The sequence below is a fragment of the Glarea lozoyensis genome, assembly GCF_000409485.1.
Source record: "Glarea lozoyensis ATCC 20868 chromosome Unknown GLAREA9, whole genome shotgun sequence".
NCBI lineage: Eukaryota > Fungi > Ascomycota > Leotiomycetes > Helotiales > Helotiaceae > Glarea > Glarea lozoyensis.
Genome location: NW_007361004.1, coordinates 1,765,164 through 1,782,662, shown reverse-complemented (window position 1 = coordinate 1,782,662; position 17,499 = coordinate 1,765,164). Strand labels below are relative to the sequence as shown.

The 17,499-nt window shown below is 45.2% G+C and overlaps 8 protein-coding genes across 8 annotated transcripts; 2 read left to right on the top strand and 6 right to left on the bottom strand.

Annotated features, from left to right (window-relative positions):
* Positions 1–617: 617 nt before the first annotated feature.
* GLAREA_08535 (uncharacterized protein) lies at positions 618–2,285 on the bottom strand (the record flags this gene model as incomplete). Its single annotated transcript, XM_008090579.1, has 4 exons — positions 618–1,571; positions 1,623–2,014; positions 2,065–2,163; positions 2,216–2,285. 4 exons carry the CDS (start codon positions 2,283–2,285, stop codon positions 618–620), a joined length of 1,515 nt encoding a protein of 504 aa, XP_008088770.1.
* A 1,313-nt stretch (positions 2,286–3,598) lies between these two features.
* Positions 3,599–5,747, top strand: GLAREA_08534 (Aminoacid dehydrogenase-like, N-terminal; the record flags this gene model as incomplete). Its single annotated transcript, XM_008090578.1, has 5 exons — positions 3,599–3,919; positions 4,110–4,302; positions 4,359–4,655; positions 4,703–4,946; positions 4,994–5,747. 5 exons carry the CDS (start codon positions 3,599–3,601, stop codon positions 5,745–5,747), a joined length of 1,809 nt encoding a protein of 602 aa, XP_008088769.1.
* A 768-nt stretch (positions 5,748–6,515) lies between these two features.
* On the bottom strand, positions 6,516–7,442 carry GLAREA_08533 (uncharacterized protein; the record flags this gene model as incomplete). The annotated part of the gene is made up of 2 exons (XM_008090577.1): positions 6,516–7,350; positions 7,405–7,442. The coding sequence occupies 2 exons, from the start codon at positions 7,440–7,442 to the stop codon at positions 6,516–6,518; spliced, it is 873 nt and encodes a 290-aa protein (XP_008088768.1).
* A 2,889-nt stretch (positions 7,443–10,331) lies between these two features.
* Positions 10,332–11,291, bottom strand: GLAREA_08532 (uncharacterized protein; the record flags this gene model as incomplete). The annotated part of the gene is made up of 3 exons (XM_008090576.1): positions 10,332–10,367; positions 10,434–11,187; positions 11,251–11,291. 3 exons carry the CDS (start codon positions 11,289–11,291, stop codon positions 10,332–10,334), a joined length of 831 nt encoding a protein of 276 aa, XP_008088767.1.
* A 973-nt stretch (positions 11,292–12,264) lies between these two features.
* GLAREA_08531 (uncharacterized protein) lies at positions 12,265–13,181 on the bottom strand (the record flags this gene model as incomplete). Its single annotated transcript, XM_008090575.1, has 2 exons — positions 12,265–13,090; positions 13,144–13,181. The coding sequence occupies 2 exons, from the start codon at positions 13,179–13,181 to the stop codon at positions 12,265–12,267; spliced, it is 864 nt and encodes a 287-aa protein (XP_008088766.1).
* Positions 13,182–13,854: 673 nt separating this feature from the next.
* Positions 13,855–14,764, bottom strand: GLAREA_08530 (uncharacterized protein; the record flags this gene model as incomplete). The annotated part of the gene is made up of 2 exons (XM_008090574.1): positions 13,855–14,644; positions 14,694–14,764. 2 exons carry the CDS (start codon positions 14,762–14,764, stop codon positions 13,855–13,857), a joined length of 861 nt encoding a protein of 286 aa, XP_008088765.1.
* Positions 14,765–15,296: 532 nt separating this feature from the next.
* Positions 15,297–16,250, bottom strand: GLAREA_08529 (uncharacterized protein; the record flags this gene model as incomplete). The annotated part of the gene is made up of 2 exons (XM_008090573.1): positions 15,297–16,149; positions 16,207–16,250. 2 exons carry the CDS (start codon positions 16,248–16,250, stop codon positions 15,297–15,299), a joined length of 897 nt encoding a protein of 298 aa, XP_008088764.1.
* A 642-nt stretch (positions 16,251–16,892) lies between these two features.
* On the top strand, positions 16,893–17,480 carry GLAREA_08528 (RNA-binding, RBD; the record flags this gene model as incomplete). Its single annotated transcript, XM_008090572.1, has 2 exons — positions 16,893–17,132; positions 17,271–17,480. 2 exons carry the CDS (start codon positions 16,893–16,895, stop codon positions 17,478–17,480), a joined length of 450 nt encoding a protein of 149 aa, XP_008088763.1.
* Between the last annotated feature and the right edge of the window lie 19 nt (positions 17,481–17,499).

Below are 17,499 nucleotides of genomic sequence, written 5' to 3'. Positions count from 1 at the left end.
TTATTCTTTCCACCAACGATATCGTGTGTGACCCTTCGTATGAGCGCTTTGGGATATACAGCTATTCTCTGAAGAGAAGGAGAGTAAAATTACAAACCAAAGAAAGAGAATATTTGGAAGCGAGAGGCTAATAGAGAGCACATAGATGGATGTCACACAAGTATCTTAGATGCATTGGATCAAGACTAATATATTGAGAGGAAGCACAATGTAGAGACTGCCAACCTTCGGGTACTTACAAAGAATATGTGAGTCCAACCATCATTTTTTGATCCTGCACTCCGGTCGCAGTGCTGTTACATCCTCGCCCTCAATCATTTCCTCTCACCTTGTTAATTTCCCCTAGTGTACTACAGGCTCCCGCGGAAAGAAACGCTAAAGGTGACAAAATTAGAAGTCTACATGACGCCGCAGCTCAATGCCCCCGATGACTTAACTTCATCCTTAACCTCAATATCCTTAATCACTCATCCTTGATGGATTCTACTCGCGTTGGGAGTTGGATCGCAAGATAGCCTGGCGTCAGACTTTTTCGAAGTTCGAGTATAGTTCTTAGGAAAACAAGTAAAGAGAGTCGAAGAACCTGCCAATTTCTTTTACATGACCACCTCTAACGCTTATGGACCTACTGCGGCAGTCGCAGCGTGATGTGCTGGCGTATTTGACGTTGATGATTCAGTCTCTCCTTCTGGGAGGAATGCGTACCTGGGCATCAAAGCCATCTTCTCTTCTGGGCTTATCTCATTGTCCGAATATATCATCTTCATCGGCTTGTCTTTCTTCGATTTTTTCTCGCTCGTTTCGGGTTTCGATGATGCCTCGGGCACAGGAGTGGCAGTCGCTTCTGGTTCCACTGCTGGTGCTGGAGCCGGTATCGGTGTAAAGTCGCTTTTCTTGGGTGGTTTAATGCCGGCTTCAGCCATTCTGATAATTTCGTCAATGTCATCAGCTTCTCTAGCAGCGCCCGATACTAGGTCATCCACAGAAGAAGCGTTAGTCGCAAAGTCGCCATGACCTTGAGAGTGAGGAGGGTAACCTGACGACATAGCTGGTTTTTGCTCTTGTCCTTTCCATCCATTACCTTGCCAGTTATTTTGCTGACCTTGGAATGAGGTTGGTTGACCCTGATGTAATTGCTGCATCTGATATGGGGGAACCACTGGAGCTCCAAAAGATGGTCTCTGAGGAAGGCCTGGAGCAGGCGGTAGACTAGGCGGGCGATTGGGTAAGGTGCCATGCGCGGGTGGAGTATGTGAAGGTGGGCCGGAATACGGAATATATGGCCCAGGTGGAGGTGAAGCTCCAAATGGTGGAGGCGGGCCTCCAGGAAAGCCTTGTCCAGGCTGCTGGAATCCGGGAGAAAATGCCTGAGGTGCTGGGTACTGTTGAGGTGGTGAATATTGCGGTTGGAAGTGCTGCCCAGGTGGTCCAGGGAAAGGAGGTTGTGAGGCATAGGGCTGTTGGTAAGCTACAGCAGGCTGCGAATACGGTTCTTGTGAAAATGAGCCATAACCCGCACCTTGTGGAGTGCCATAATTGACATTCGGGGGAGTGGAATATGGTGCCGCATTCTGAATGTACACGTCAGTCGGGAAATCCAGAACACACATGACACAACTTACAAATGAAGCAGGACTCTGTCCTAAGGGACTGTTTTGTGCACCGTCTACTAACGGAGTATTCCCCCCACTGCCTGTGCCAGCTGCCTTTTCAGCTTCTTTGCGTGCTTTGTGTTCTGCTAAACGTTTCTTCAGGTCGGCGGGTGATTCGAACTTTGGCTTCTTAGGTTGGCCACCTGGATTTCCGCCTGGGCCCGAATTTCCAGTCGCAGCTCGTCGTTCTGCTTCGGCAGTGTAGAAACCTGCAATGATGCGTTGATTATGCGCCTGAGCTACATCTTCTGGGATACCTTCCATGCCAAAAATCTCGACTTCGAGCCCTTGTCTGTTGGGTAATGAATTATCGACGCTCGTCAACGTCTCCTTATGTACCTGATTCATGTGCACGGAGAGTCCTGGAAGCTATCAGTACAGTATCTAGAATAATCGGATTGCGACGACATACCTCCGGCGGTGTTTAATCTGCGGCCACATCGTTCGCATTTGAAATGCTTAGCTTTCTGGTGGGAGATAAGAATCTTCAGATCATCGAAATCGCGCTCACCTGGCGCGCTGCGTCAGTTGGCTTCCACGACCTGTTTGGGAATTGGACTTACAGTAATAACACCAGGGCCGAGCCAACAACTCTTCCACGTCAGGATGCCCACGCTTCTTTTTGCCAACCATTGTAATAGACTATTTGTTGGGAGTGATGAATAGAAATGTGCAATGCTGCGTTGGTGTCGCGCAGGCAAAGAGTTTGAGAATCGAGTGCCATGGAGGCCAGCCCAAGAAGAGACTAGCGCCATTAGTCACATGATATGCGAGGCTGATCACAAAAAGCCTTTGAAAGGTTTTCACTCCCAGTTATCAACATCGTCTGTCGTTCACCATTTAAACGTTGAAGTCAACACACCGGGTATACCATTCTCTTGATATAATTGTCGATTATTTTGATGGTTGTCGGTCGATAACTCATACTTCCCAATCCAATCCATTCATTGCCTTTACTTGGCATTTCAACCCCTCACTACCTTGTTATTATTCACAGTGATAAAGTACGTGTTAGTCCTCCATCAAAGGATATCACCACGGTAGTTCAGCTTCGTTTGCACAATTGAATTGTCAGCCCAGTCGTATACTCGGGCCAAAGCTGAAAGCAACACCTTGATCAATCACTCAGCCGGATGGCACTCAAGATGAGACTCTCTTCGGAGAGCCTTCCAGATTCTTCGCGTCTTGTGTAGGTTCTGGATGGAGATTGAAAAGGATCAGAATCCTTCGGGATTTTGATCCCTTAGAGGACTTTTGCAATAGAGACAGGACCTTCATAGTCCATATTCCTACTCTTCATGAGAGTTCTACAGGAATGTGGCTCCTTGCGTACCAACACTCATAACCCTAATCCTTTGACGGTCTAAGTCATAGAGATCTGATTATGCTCATTCTTAATGAGGCAAAGTTAAGGGATTATTTGTAGTTCATATCTTTTGCATCTGTTTAAACCTGCGTCTAGTCTGCATTCGGTTCTCTTGGGCGTTGATTACCCATCTATATGTGAGGGAAATATCTAAATATTGCTCTACCCAGTACCTGCTCAATAAAAGGAAGAGGATTCTGTATTCTGTATTCTGAAGTTTGTTTATTTGGGGGTCACCATCTCTTTATCGTTAGATCCCCACCATCTCTATCGTAATCAAGCTTTCGCTTCTTGCGGGTGACATCGTCATGCAGATGCACGTGGTCAATTCCTAGTAGTTGGACTATGCCCATTAGTGTTAGGGCTGACATCCTGCTACTCCGTTCACTTCCGAGAAATACAATACTGTTTTGTTCCTTATAACAATATTCCTCCCCATTTTCCTTGAAGCTCTGCGCAGGATTATTGTAATTCAAATGATTCGGACACAATTAGCCAATCATTAACCAGCACAACCAAATAAAAGTCTGGGCCATCCATATCTCCAGCGACGCAACCATCGGCATCTATACCCGCAACGATGTCTTCGACTCACAAGCAAACGAGACCCCATGAGAAGCATCCTCAGTTCGGCCATCTACCGCTGAGCACCAGTGGTCCTCTGGACTGCGCTCTCGTTGGGTCCGCTCTATGCAATTCACCTCACTTCAACAAAGGAGCGGGTTTTACGGCTGAGGAGAGAAGGACGTTTAAGCTTACTGGTCTTCTTCCACAGAATATTCAATCATTGGATCAACAGGTTAAGAGGGCTTATCAGCAGTACTCGACTCGCCAGGATGACTTGGCTAAGAATACTTTCATGACAAGTATGAAGAATCAGAATGAAGTTCTTTTCTACAGAGTGAGTAAGATGTTGATCAGAAATGACAGCTACTTTTCTTCGGCCTCTCGTTAATCCCACGTGAGGCTTTCAAAGAATCATATGGAGCATGCGAGCTTTTGTCCCTCTTCTAGTTGGGTTGAGAGTTTAGATATCATCCACTTTGGAGAAGACTATAGAGATTGTGCATAGGACTAATCCTATTTCACAGCTTATCCAGGATCATTTGAAAGAGATGTTCTCCATAATTTACACTCCAACGGAAGGTGATGCCATTCAGAACTATTCCAGGCTCTTCCGCCGAGCAGAAGGCTGTTTCCTGAACATCAACGATGTTGATAGAGTTCACGAAGACTTGGCGCAGTGGGGAGAGCCCGAAGATATAGATTACATTGTGGTCACTGGTGAGTCTTTTCTTGATATCCACCTTATTTGTGCCCACCCTGACACTTTTATTTAGATGGCGAAGAAATTCTTGGGATTGGAGATCAAGGTGTTGGCGGAATTCTCATCTCAGTCGCAAAATTAGTTTTGACAACTCTATGCGCTGGCGTTCATCCAAATCGTACTCTCGCCGTGGTCTTAGACTGCGGAACTAATAACGAGGAACTTCTTAATGATGAGCTCTATCTTGGCCTAAAGCAAAAAAGGGCGAGTGGAGAGAAGTATGACAAGTTCGTTGATACTTTCGTTCAAAGTGCCAGAAAACTGTATCCAAGGGCGTACATCCATTTCGAGGATTTCGGATTGACCAATGGTGAGCACACCAGGCACAATTTGAACCACACAGCTAACGAGTGATAGCGAGAAGAATCCTGGACAAATACCGACCCCAAATGGCTTGTTTCAACGACGATGTCCAAGGCACTGGAGCTGTCACTTTAGCTGCTATCATGGCTGGTCTTCACGTATCTAATATTAAGCTGACAGACATGCGCGTGGTGATTTTCGGTTCGGGCACTGCTGGAACTGGTATCGCAGACCAAGTACGTGATGCAATTGCCGCAGATAGTGGTAAAAGCAAAGAAGATGCCGCAAAGCAACTCTGGTATGTATCTTCTCTCTTCAATACAAACTCTCAAGCTTATGAATTAGGTGTGTCGATAAACCAGGTCTTCTCCTAAAATCTCACGGCGACAAACTCACCCACGCCCAAATCCCCTACGCACGCGAAGACTCCGACTACAAAGGCACCAGCACCTCCGACCTCCTCTCAGTAATCAAAGCCGTAAAACCACATGTCCTAATCGGCACCTCCACCCAACCCAAAACCTTCACCAAAGAAGTAATCCAAGAAATGTCCTCCCACGTCGACCGACCCATCGTCTTCCCCCTCTCAAACCCCACCCGACTCCACGAAGCAGACCCAAAAGACATCAACGAATGGAGCAAGGGCAAAGCCCTCATCGCCACCGGCTCCCCCTTCCCACCCGTATCCTACAACGGCAAAGAATACGAAGTCGCGGAATGCAATAACAGCACCTGTTTCCCTGGCATCGGACTCGGCTGCGTTCTTTCTCGCAGTAAACTCCTAAGCGACAAGATGCTCGTCGCGGCTGTGAAAGCCCTGGCTGCGCAGTCGCCGGCACTGAAGGATCCATGTAAGGGGTTGCTGCCGGATGTTAGTGATGTTAGGGAGATTAGTGTGCATATTGCGCGCGCGGTTATTAGGGCTAGTCAGGAGGAGGGGTTGAATATGGAAACGGAGATTCCGGAGGGCGAGGAAGATTTGGAGGAGTGGGTTAGGGAGCAGATGTGGGATGCTAGTTATAGGCCGTTGAGGTTGGTGAGTAAGGAGACGGCTAGTAAGGATGCTAAGGGGCAGTTGGGGAGTGCGGGGGTTGAGTAGTGTGAATTGCTGACTTTAGCATGGGGTTTTGATCTTATGTAGTTTTTTAATAGAGGCGGATCACCAGCACGTTGCAAGACTGACGGGACACCCTCAAATACAACGATCTCAATTGTTGGCTTTCCGACACATCTTCCTCAAATATGTGATATTCCTTATTAAGAGAGACATTTTTATAAAATTGCTCGAGCAGACTGAGCAAATACAGCTTGTTGGACGAAAATCTCGCTACTTTACCGCTTGGAAGTGTCCCGACAGACTTGCAACATACGGGTGGATGTGAATTTGAGTATGTCAATATGCGACGAATGAGATGCTTTTGTGTATGTAGTAACACAATATAACATAAGTATAGTTTGCTAGCAGAAGGTTATCGTATTTGCGTTTTATTCTACTCCGATACGCTATTTTCCACCCCAAGTCAAAAGTAAATGCCATCTCAAGTCTTTCGGTTCGTCTTCCAGTCTGTATGAGACCTTCTCTTCAAATAATTGTGAGAATCCATTCTCATTCTCGAAAAATGTGTCGACAGCAGTCCAACGGCGTTATCCTCCCCATCGAAATGGTGTTTTCCAGCCCCTACCAAATCTAGATACCGGTTAACTTCTTCTGTTTTTCTTTTTATTCTGTAATCAAAGTATCTTCCTTCAACTTCTGTCACCCAATATTCTCATCGTTGGAATAGGAGGATGTTTGTGGTTCGGAGTCCCGTTGTGACATTTTCGACAAGTTGATTCTTTCAGTCTTTGCCTTTAACGCCCGTATGTCTCATAGTCGTGTAGCTGCACATACGAAGCCCTTGGGCACTTTCGTATGGTTATGATACGTACATCGGCGTTTATTACAGAAAGAGACTCTGGGGGCGACATTGTAATAACCTTTTGCAAGTTGGGAGATCAAGTCTTGAAGGTAGTCTTGGGGGTGGTGTTCCATATCTAGAGCCACCTCATTGACATGTGTTTGCCCTATTATTTCAAGATGATAATCGACCAAGAGCTTTCTCAATGGCGCGTTTGGTGGGGTTCTCTGATATATCTCCATGATGGAGAGGTGATGAGATGCTAAGACTGTGAATTTCTCGCCAGCCTCAAAGCTCATATTTCGGAACTTGTTCCGTGATTTGAGCAGCCCAACTGTCCTGTCCATAATGTAATTTCGGAAATTCTCGGCTTGCAGAGAATCTCCTAGGTAGTAGCATTCGAGAAGCTGGAAAAATCGCATCCTATACTGCTGAAGCTTGACGGCAAGTTGTCTCCTCGTTTCTCCCGGCGTTGGCTCGGTATCTGTTGGGGGTTCTGGAGATGATTCATATTTTATGTTGGCTGGCAGTTTACGTTTTGATCCGGGAACTTTTGGCAATTCCGGAATGTCGACCAAGCTCTCTGCGGCGCTGATCGAGCCAGTCGTGAGCCAAACGAGGAATATTGCGAAAACATCAGGGTCGTCCTCAAGATCTACCACGTTGTCCCGTCCTGAAGACCATTCCTTTTTGCATGCGGCCTTAAAGAAATCCGACTCCAAGCATATCTTTTCTTTATTGATATAAAAATCTTGCTTTTCACTTCCCCCCACCGTAACTTTCAGTGGAGCGGCAAAGTTTTCGCTATATTCATGTTAGCATTTGAATCAGGGATCGATCTCTTATTACTTCACTTACAAACCCAGCCTCATCTTCTTAGCTGGTGGCTCAGACATTTTGACGTGTAGATCGTTGAGACGCTGCGGGTGGATTTGAAGATCGAATGTGTGGAGCGAAGGATAATGGCGCGTAAGGAATAGTCGATCTTATTTCTGCGGTGTTATAAGAGCGCGGTAAATCAAATTGACCAACAATATTGGTGCTGGTGAATTATACACCAATGAGCGCTGCGTTTGGTAATGTAGCACCAGTGTGTTACAAGTCTGACGGGACACCTGCTTGCGGGCAATTAGCGAAAGCCACATTTACCTGTCCTGTTTGACTAATTTACCTAATTATCTCCAGCAAAAAGGAATATTGTTCGTATTAAGGAAGGAGTCCTGGAAAGTCGTTTCATGACGCTGTTGTACTCGGCGAGTCCCTCCAGTCATGCGGAGCACCAGTGTGGTTTGATGACACTTTCTCTTTTAGTGAATAATAAAATACACTTAAGCTTGGACCCTTAGATCTCTATCATCAGTCTATTGACCCAACTGGCATCACATGAATTCACCTTAGTCCTAGTGGAGAATTACTGTTCTCTCGTGCTGCTCATGAATAGAGATATACAGATCTCTTACTTGACCAATTTACCGGTGGAAGCGGTCTGAAAGATGCTCCGATCGGCCCAAGGCTGTGTAGGGAATTAAGGTACGCCTACCTAGATAGAGACGCCAAAGCTTGGTAGCAAGCCGTAAGGAACTTGAACGGTCATGTTTCCTTTGTCCTCGCAAATATCTAATTCAGTCTCCATTCTCGACCGAAATAATTGCTCGAGTCGCGACGTAACGCGCCTGGGCGAACACTACATGAGTGTACCACCATCATTCTCTGAGATAGACTTGACTTGACGTCCATACGACACATCTGACCTCAACAATTTACAGCGTCGAAATGTCTCAACCACCTGCTAAGAAAATGAAGCTGGATGTGTAAGTAAATAACAAGATGAAAATGGCTACTTCGCCAGTCCTGACCTTTTCACAGTGAAAGCTTCAATCCTCCGCTGCAGGTGATAGTCGGGAAGGAGAGTAAAAAAACAAGTGTTCTCAGTCAATAAGGCACAAATATGCTTACGATCTGATTTCTTCGCGGTCGCATGTAAGAAAAAATGGCGCTCGGGTCAGGAGAATATCGTCACGCTTGAAGAAGAGGACCCCGATATCTTTACCATCTTTCTGACTTAGGTCTCGACCGGATCGATCAGGGCGGCGAAAAGCTTAGTAGATGTACCACCTCTTGCAGAAGTTATTAAGCCACTGGAATCGACGACTACTTCCCCACCCAGTATCACCGTCTCAGCACCCCTGAATCCTCAAACAGAGGTCATTTCCGAGCGAAATAATGCGAATACACCGGATGGCGGCAAACTTACACAATACAACAAGCGATTCAGGCAATTTGTGGATTGTTACTATCTCGGTGAGATTCTGCAAGCTCAGCGCTTTCAAGACTACATCATGGACAGAATACTCGAGGTGACGGATCAACGATTCCGAATCTATGGGTCTGGTCTGGCTCCTGGCGAGAAATACTCCAACATTGGTTGTGCCCGCACCTCTATCGAGGAGATTTACAGCAGCACCCCGCAAAGCTCGCGATTGAGAAGCTTTATTACGCAACTGCAGTTATGCAGCAGCTACTCGGGAGTGGATAGCCCGAATATGTCTTGGGGGGATTATCTATCAAGGTATCTAACAGGAAGACGAGACATGCAGCATCCAAACGATATTTTCGAACTCATCAGAAATGGCAATGAAGATCACTCACGAGCCTTGGTATCAAGGCTTATGAAGTATTATGCTTGTAAGATGTTGCCGCGTTTTCCTTGGTTGCATGAGCGATGTCATTTTCATGATCATGAGAGGGAGGCTAAGGGATTCGTATGTAAAGATACAGAGCTCTGAGTATTCAGTTATGAGTGAAAGTCTGGATGTAACGCAAAGCCAATTGTAACGCAGAACGTACAATAAACAGCAAAGAAAGCACCAAGACTCCTATGATTCCTTTCGGGTAGAGTTGGTTATTTTTACTGATACCTAGCAATGGTTGTAAAGGAGTAAAAGTTGACCTGGGGAGTTTATATTGTAAAGTCAGTGCATCATATTATCCACAAAATGAGAAAGTATCACCATATTACCCTACCAAATCCATCGCTCACTATTTGATCCTACCAGAAAATCCTCGTCCCCTCATAAACCCCTGTAATATAAAGCTTTAAAGCACTTCATACAATAAGAGATTATCTTCAAGTAAACCAATGATTCTTCGGGAAACTGGGGTAGATTGGCGGACTGGTCAAGTATGTATACCCATATCTCTCATCCTCAAGATTAAGAATGAGGTTTGTGCCATATCTAAAAGATCCACCAATCAAAATTGTGACAGAAGTGTCGGCAGTGCGCTAAAGACGTAATTCTCATGTCCTCAGCTGGGGTCTCTTGTGGAAAATCGTTTCTCTTAGAGTGAAATTGCATGGTTTGAAACTACATGGAACGAATTAGACTCAATTATGTGAAACAGGGCTATACAACTACTTCTTTCTTTCAAAATGGGCAGATAGTTCAGAACTGTATGTAAGTGCGCTGCGAGACCAATGGCCCCCCTCCGAGTACAATAATGCAGAAACGACTTCCCAGTACTCGTTTCCCAACCGACACGTTTTTTTCACATTAGAAGGAAGTTTTACTCTGAGATGTTAGAGTCTAATTTACTATTGTCCTATCGTGAAGAGATGTCTTGTCAGCAGTGCAATAGGTTGCGAACGCTGGAATTACTTTGCTCTTCTAGTTTTGCAGCCATGAAACGGATCAATTGGCAGTGTCAATTGCACAAGTTTCGCATCGTGTCCACCTCCACAATTCTATCAATTCCCAAGACTAAATCTCCCTAGATCTTTCAGTAAATTAAAGGTCATCTGGAAGAACAATCGTAGGTTGCGACTGAGTGGAAAGTTGATATTCCTTTGCCATGTCTCAATCGGACGTGGAGGACCCCTTTCTACATACCTTCATGACTTCGATGCTTTCATGTACATGGAAGTGGCAGCAGTCTTGCTCATAGAACGATAGCGCCTTCTTTCTCATGTTGTAGTACTTCGTTGATGCCGCGAGTATTTCACTGACATATTCGTGACAATTCAAGCGGATGAATTGCTCAATATCCTCGGCATTTATCTCACTTCCATCGCACAATCGATACTCCACCAGGAACTTCCTAAGGCAAGATCCCGCTGTGGTCTTTTGGTAGATTTCGCTGAGTTCATCAGGTCCACTGGGGAGAGGGAGAGGCTTTTGCTTGTTTCGATAAGCTTTCCTGACGTCCAGCCGTGCTTTTCCCTTCTGAAGAATTCTGTCCATGATGTAGTTTTGAAAACTTTGCGCTTGAATAGAGTCATCAAGGTAGTAACATTCGAAAAGCTGGTGCAGTTGATTGTCGATGTGCATGATCTTCTTTTCTTGGGCGATCTTCCTTTGGGCGAAACTTGTGATGGCAGGGACCAATGGACGGGGATCAGACGTGGGCTTCTGGATTAGATATTCACAGGAATTGATTTCCCCAGTCAGAAGCCAAACGACAAATATGGCGAAAATTCCAGGATCATCCTCGTCGAGTGTAACAAGATTATTCGTTCCAGATTCCCAATGCTCTTTGCAGGCAGCACGGAAAAACTTAGATCCCTCGCAAACCAGGTCCTTTTTGACATAAAATTCCTGTTTAGTCTTCCCTACGATGATCTTGAGAGGTGCGGAAAAGCTTTCGCTATTGATCTGTTAGCCTCAGATATTAGATTTGGAAGGAAGGACAGAAAGGCGGCTCGCTAACAAGTTGAAAATTTTTCTCTTCTTAGTCGCTGGCTCTGACATGCTGGCTACGTAGCTACAGCAGATCGTCGATTTACGATCTGATGAATTATGAGATCGCATATGCCACAGGGGGGCGTACAAAGTCGAGAGCACCCGATCGAAAGATACCCGATGTTATAGAGTGGTATCTCTGTTGAGTTGTACAAACTTGCTGAGTGGGATGGCTGTGTGAAGATTAGGTTTGGAAAGGTGAGAAGTTGCACGGTTTGTATGATCGTGAACTAGTCGGGGTGGAGGACTGTCACGGGACACCAGAATACCACGCCAGAAAACTGTTTTCCAGCACTCTCCTTTTGACGGGCATATTTAGCCTTCATAATAGAGACAATGTGCTCATTTACTCAATCACATCAAACAAATATAGCTTTTCTCGTCATGGTTGAAATCACGCCTTTTATGCTCGAATGCCTCGTTCTTGTTGTTGGTCTATGCTGGACATAGACCAGTCTGGGCTTGTAATACACTGCCGTATGGGAAGAGAATTTGGGTAAACCATGGTAGTTTTATGATGATCAAATTCTGTGTTTGTATATTTTGAGTCGTATCTTGTTACTATAACCATTTTATTCTTGATTTTGTTGCAAAACATTATATTTATCTACTGCACAGCATCCATTTTTCCCGTCCGGAAGCCTCAACAAGAACCCCAGAACAAGAAAAATGTATATCATTTAGTCTTTGTGAATAGCCTTTGGGGAAGAAAGGAGGCTAGTTACGCTAGTTTAGGCGTGAAGTATTAGAACAGGTATCTGTGATGTGTCGCTTACTCGTCTAGTCTATTCTTATGTGTGTTTGATTTTACAACCCCATCAATCAATTTAAAAACTTCCTTTTGTGAGAACTCAGTCACAAGCAACTGTTCTCCGCAACCCAAGCATACATAACCATCCAACAATACCATCTAGAATCTCTGTTTGTGGAAAGCTAGTGAGTATCATGGTACTTGATAGGGGATCATATAGTGGTTGTTGATTTATGAATCCCTCCACTCATATTTCATCTTCTTCTTCCTCATCAGAACTCTCCCCATTCTGCTCCGCGATGCAATCGTAATCATCTGGCTTGCCCTCGTGCAGGTAAAGTCACAATACTGGGATGAAGAAGGACGTGATGCTCCGACAGGTCTGGTGTAGAATCGGGCGGACTCAGTAATAACATCGCTGATATAATCGTGACAACCAAGCTCAATGAGCTCCTGAACGTAAGCCGGGGTCATGAGAACTTGTTCGCAGAGGTGATATCGGTGCAAGAACATTCTCAGAGGACTGTCTGCCCAAGTTTTCACGTATATTTCGTGAATCTCCTTTGTACTGCTAGCCAAGGCTGAAATCTCTCCTTTAGGTACACTTCCAGTTTGAGAAGTCCTCTCCGTAACCAGATCAACAATGCTATCCATCACAAAGTTCTGGAACTCTTCGGATTGGATGTCAGAGCCCAAATAATAGCAATCGACAAGTTGGAAGAATCGCAGATCCATTTCTTTGACCAGCTTCTTGAGTGCCTCGCATCTGAGGCCCCCAAGGGGTGAACTTCTGATTTGAACTAGGTCCTCGGCAGCGTCGATATTGCCATTCGTAAGCCAGACGAGGAATAGGGCAAAAATATTTGGATCTTCATCAGGAGGAGCGAATGTACGACTTCTCTCGGTGCCCTTCTCGCCCGCCTTCTTTTTGGGAGTATCCTTCTTCTTACATAACTCCTCGAAAAGCTTTGACATAGAGCAGATCAACTGTTCATTGATATAGAACTCCTGCCCGTTGTCCCCCACTAAAACTTTCAGTGGTGCCGTGAAGTGATCGCTGTAGACGCGTCAGATCCATTCAAGCGTTTGGGGTTGCTACAGTAGACTTACAAGTCTTTCTTCAATTTCTTTAGTGGTGGCTCAGCCATGTTGACAGTCGTTGTTGCTCCGAATCACAAGGGATTATGGCAGATCGTGTTGTGTGTTGTCGGAAAGCCTCCGGATTGAGACCTCGAGATGTTCTGAAACGCTGAAGATCGAAGTCGCGTCCAAACGGAGTAGAAAATCTTTGTAGGAAGTCAACGCGTCTGATGAATAGAACTTGGTATTTACGCGGGGTGAATTTGCGCGGCGGTGAATCTGTGTGGATTGTAGTGAGTAAGGAAGAGGGTCCAAACATTCACTGTGTGGGATCCATGCCAAAACCAGATTAACTCACGATATAAAATGAGAATGGCGGCAAAAGTACTACATTTATGATCAATAGCTTGATAGAATATCGCGTATTTTGATATCATGAAATATGGTGTGAGGAAACATCGTCTAAATTTGATTTCCTATATGTGATGAGCTTTGCGCCCCCATATCAGCGGAACTTAATGCGAATTGAGTGGTACGTTGATGCAAGAATGGTACCCCAGTACTGACTTTACTCTGCTCGCTCAACATCGATCATGACTCTAATCCATAATGCCGCAGTTGAAAATCTCCCAGAGAGCCAAAATGAAAATATGCTCAGTCCTCCTGCATAGTTGTTGCAACCAAGATAGCTAGCTGAATGCTCTGACGCTAGTGGAAATAAACTTAAAATTGTGCGTTTGATCAAATAGCATCCGCCAAAGGTGGTATGCAACAACCAGGGTGCATTTGATGTCTCAAGCCACCGTGACTGTGATAGTAGCACGGATATCGGTCCCATGGAGCCGTAGAAAACGATGTGCCATAGAACTTCTTAGCTATGGCGAACATCTCGAAGACATAATCCTGCAAACCGCCCTTGATGAATTTGGCCATATACTCGGATGTCAACTCAACTTTCATGTGTAGATGATATTCAAGTAGAAGTCGCCTCAAAGGCGATTTCGCTGTAGTTTTGGCGTAGAAAGTCTGAATTGCTCGAAATCCAGTACAAAGACATATGGCATTGAGTTTGGGATAATGGTATCTGATATGGTCTCGATACCTGATGATCACGAGTATTTCATCGATTATGTGATTCTGGAAAGCTTCAGATTGGAGACAGTCCCCTAAGAAGTAGCATTCTAAGAGTTGATAAAACCGACTCGAGTTGTCGTTCATAATTATGTCGTGTATGCGGTTTTCATTGTCGGCAGTACGAACGTGGTCGTCCACCGAAATACCGTCCAATTTCGGAGTAGGGAAAATATTGTTTGAAGCCTTGATACTGCCAGTTGTCAACCAGGCGAGGAATAAGGCAAATATCTTCGGGTCGTCTTCTTCGAGGCACACCACGTTGTCTCTGCCAGATTTCCATTCCTTCTTGCATGCGGTCTTGAAGAAGTCTGAATGGCAGCAAATGAGTTCCTTACTGACGTAGAACTCCTGTTTTTTCTTGCCGACTTTGATTTTGAGGGGGAAGCCAAAGCTGGCACTATAGGAGTGTGAGATTCGAAGAGGTTAATGGTGTTCGATGCACTTACAAGCTCAATTTTCCTAATTTCAAGGCAGGTGGTACTGACATACTGAGAGCTGCGTGGAAACTTTCCGACATCTGGGTCGATAATGATGGTCGACGATGACTTTTGGACGAACGAGTGGGTAGATGTGTTCTTCGAGCGTTCGGCGAAAATCAGAGTGGAGGGAGTGGAGGAGCGGTGCAGCTCTAGAAGTTTTCTATGGGAGCTGGAGATCTAAAAAAGATTCACCCGGGGCTAGTATGTGATGCTGTAACACTCCACTCACCTATTCCCGAAAATTCATTTTGCGACGTCAGTGAATGAGAAGCAGGTATATCATACCAAAATCAAGATCACAAATAAAAGGAAATATGCTTCATCTCTCTCATATTATCAGACATAATACAGTTATGTGCTTGTAACTTCCCCCTTTGCGGGTCATAAAACATGGGAATGCCATCTCTTATAACTGTTACATCGTCCTCCAAAGCCAAATACCAACTAGACATTCTCAGACAGTCCAATTTAGTATAAACCAAGGTAAAGTTCCTGAGTAGGCAGAAACCACATGTCACATAGGAGAAATTTTCCATATGACTAGGCAGTTGGATAGAACTCGAGGAATGCTCACACCTTCGACAGTGGGCAAACATAATCCCCAGACTCCTGCGAATGGATATGATAATAGCACCGAGCTGGATAGCATGGCGATGCTAGCTCTTGATCATAGCCTTGCACAAATCCACCGAGCGTGTCACCAATATAGTCTTGCAAGTCGAATTCTATGTACTCCTTGAGTTCGTAGGCCTCCAGGAGAAGTTCCTGCAAGCTGAAGTCTATGCGTTGCTTGGGTTTGGAGGCATCCACAATCGTTCCTTCGAGAAGTAAGTACTCGAAGAGGAATTTTCTCAGCGGAGAATTTTGTGGAATTCTGTCGTAAAGGTCTTTTTTCATGGCTGGGGTACCAGCGAAAAGTTTGAAGTCGTGAATTCCTTCAACAGGCATATCGTGCTTAGATTTGGCCAAATCGACTATGCTATCCATGATGTAATTTTGGAATTGTTCAGCTAGAAGTGAGTAGCCAAGAATGTAGCACTCGAGAAGCTGCTTGAATCGTCTGTCCATCTGATTCATCATGTCCTGAGGCGAAATGAGTGGGACTGTAGACGTGATTTCATTGTCACTTTCATCGTCACTTTCATCGTCAGTTCTATCGTCAGTTTTTGAATCATAAAGTCGTGGCATATCAACTAGAGGGCCAGCGGTGGTGATTGAACCAGTCGTGAGCCATACAAGGAAAGCAGCAAAGATTTCGGGACTATCTTCTTCAAGCGTGACAATCTTGTTCCTGCCCGAAGACCACTCTTTTTTGCAGGAAGCCTTGAAGAAACGAGATTTTGAACATATTAGCTGCTGGCTAATATAAAATTCTTGCTTCTCTTTGCCAACAAATTTTTTTAGAGGGGTACCGAATGCTTCACTGCGGAGGAAGTTAGAGGGCTAGATCATAACAAGCTGAGAAGAGAGGTGCACTTACAAAGTCAGCTTTTCTTTCACTGGTGGATGGATTCTCAGCATCATCTTGAATTTCTTGCTTGGGTGTAATATCGCGAGAGACTTGATGTCGACAGGTCAAGAATGAAAACAGATGTTATGTGTTTATTAGTGGTAAGGAACAAGTTATTAGTGACAGATGAGAATTTGATAGATCGGTCGGTTGGTGTGTCCAAGGTGAATCAGGTTTGAAGATTTAGAGGCATATTCAAGGTTGTGAAAATAATAACCCCCTTGGGCCTGATTCTTGGTGAATTTTGGTTATCAGATCAAGTCGAAGGCGATCAGATCAAGTCGAAGGTGGCTCAGTTATAAACTTACTGGAATATGAGCGAGTTTCTCCAGGCCATGAGCAAGAAAAGCGCATAAGGAATGCGGGTCTGCAAAAACATGGTGTTCTATACCACTACGAATAACTAAAAGTCGGATCGACGAGATCATTGACTGCTGCGATTGATGAACAAAGCGAGGAAGTGTGTTATTGAAATAAGTTGCTGCTTTAAATCGCAGCAGCGCTGCTTTTGTCAACCTCTCAGGAATCACAAGGCTGAAGAATTCCACAAGTGGTTGCCAACCACACACAAGAACACCCCCCCATCATTCCATTTGAGTTCATCAAGAGGCATACAACCCCATCTAACAAACCGTCGCAAGAGCCTTTCGATTACGATGGCTGATACAGAGATGGACGTCGACGTACCTGCGTCTCCCAATAACACCAACACCAAGAATGCCTCTATGGCGACACACGCTGGCGCGACAGCCGTCCGCTCAATTGAAGGCTGGATTGTAATCGTTACAAACCTCCACGAAGAAGCCAGCGAGGAGGATCTTACAGATTTGTTTCGGGAGTTTGGTGAAATCAAGAACTTGCACTTGAATCTCGATCGCAGAACTGGTTATGTTAAGGTGTGTGCAGCAACTTTCCTGGCCTACGAGGCGGAAGCAGCTCATGAGCTTTGGGGATGTTTGAAGAATTTGAGAAGAAGCGAAGAGTGTATATACATACGGCATCGGTTTATATTGCTAACAGAGGAATCACTGTAGGGCTACGCATTAATCGAATACGCGACACTCGATGAGGCACGCGCCGCCATTGACGGAGCTCATCAGGAGAAACTCCTCGAACAGACCATCGAGGTGGACTTCGCGTTCGTTCGACCTCCTCCAGGAAAAGCTAAAGGAAGACCACCACCAAAAGGCAGGGCTAGAAGTCGGAGTCGCAGTCCTGCAAGGAAAGATGAGATGGCAGATTGAATCGAATTGAGATTGGTAT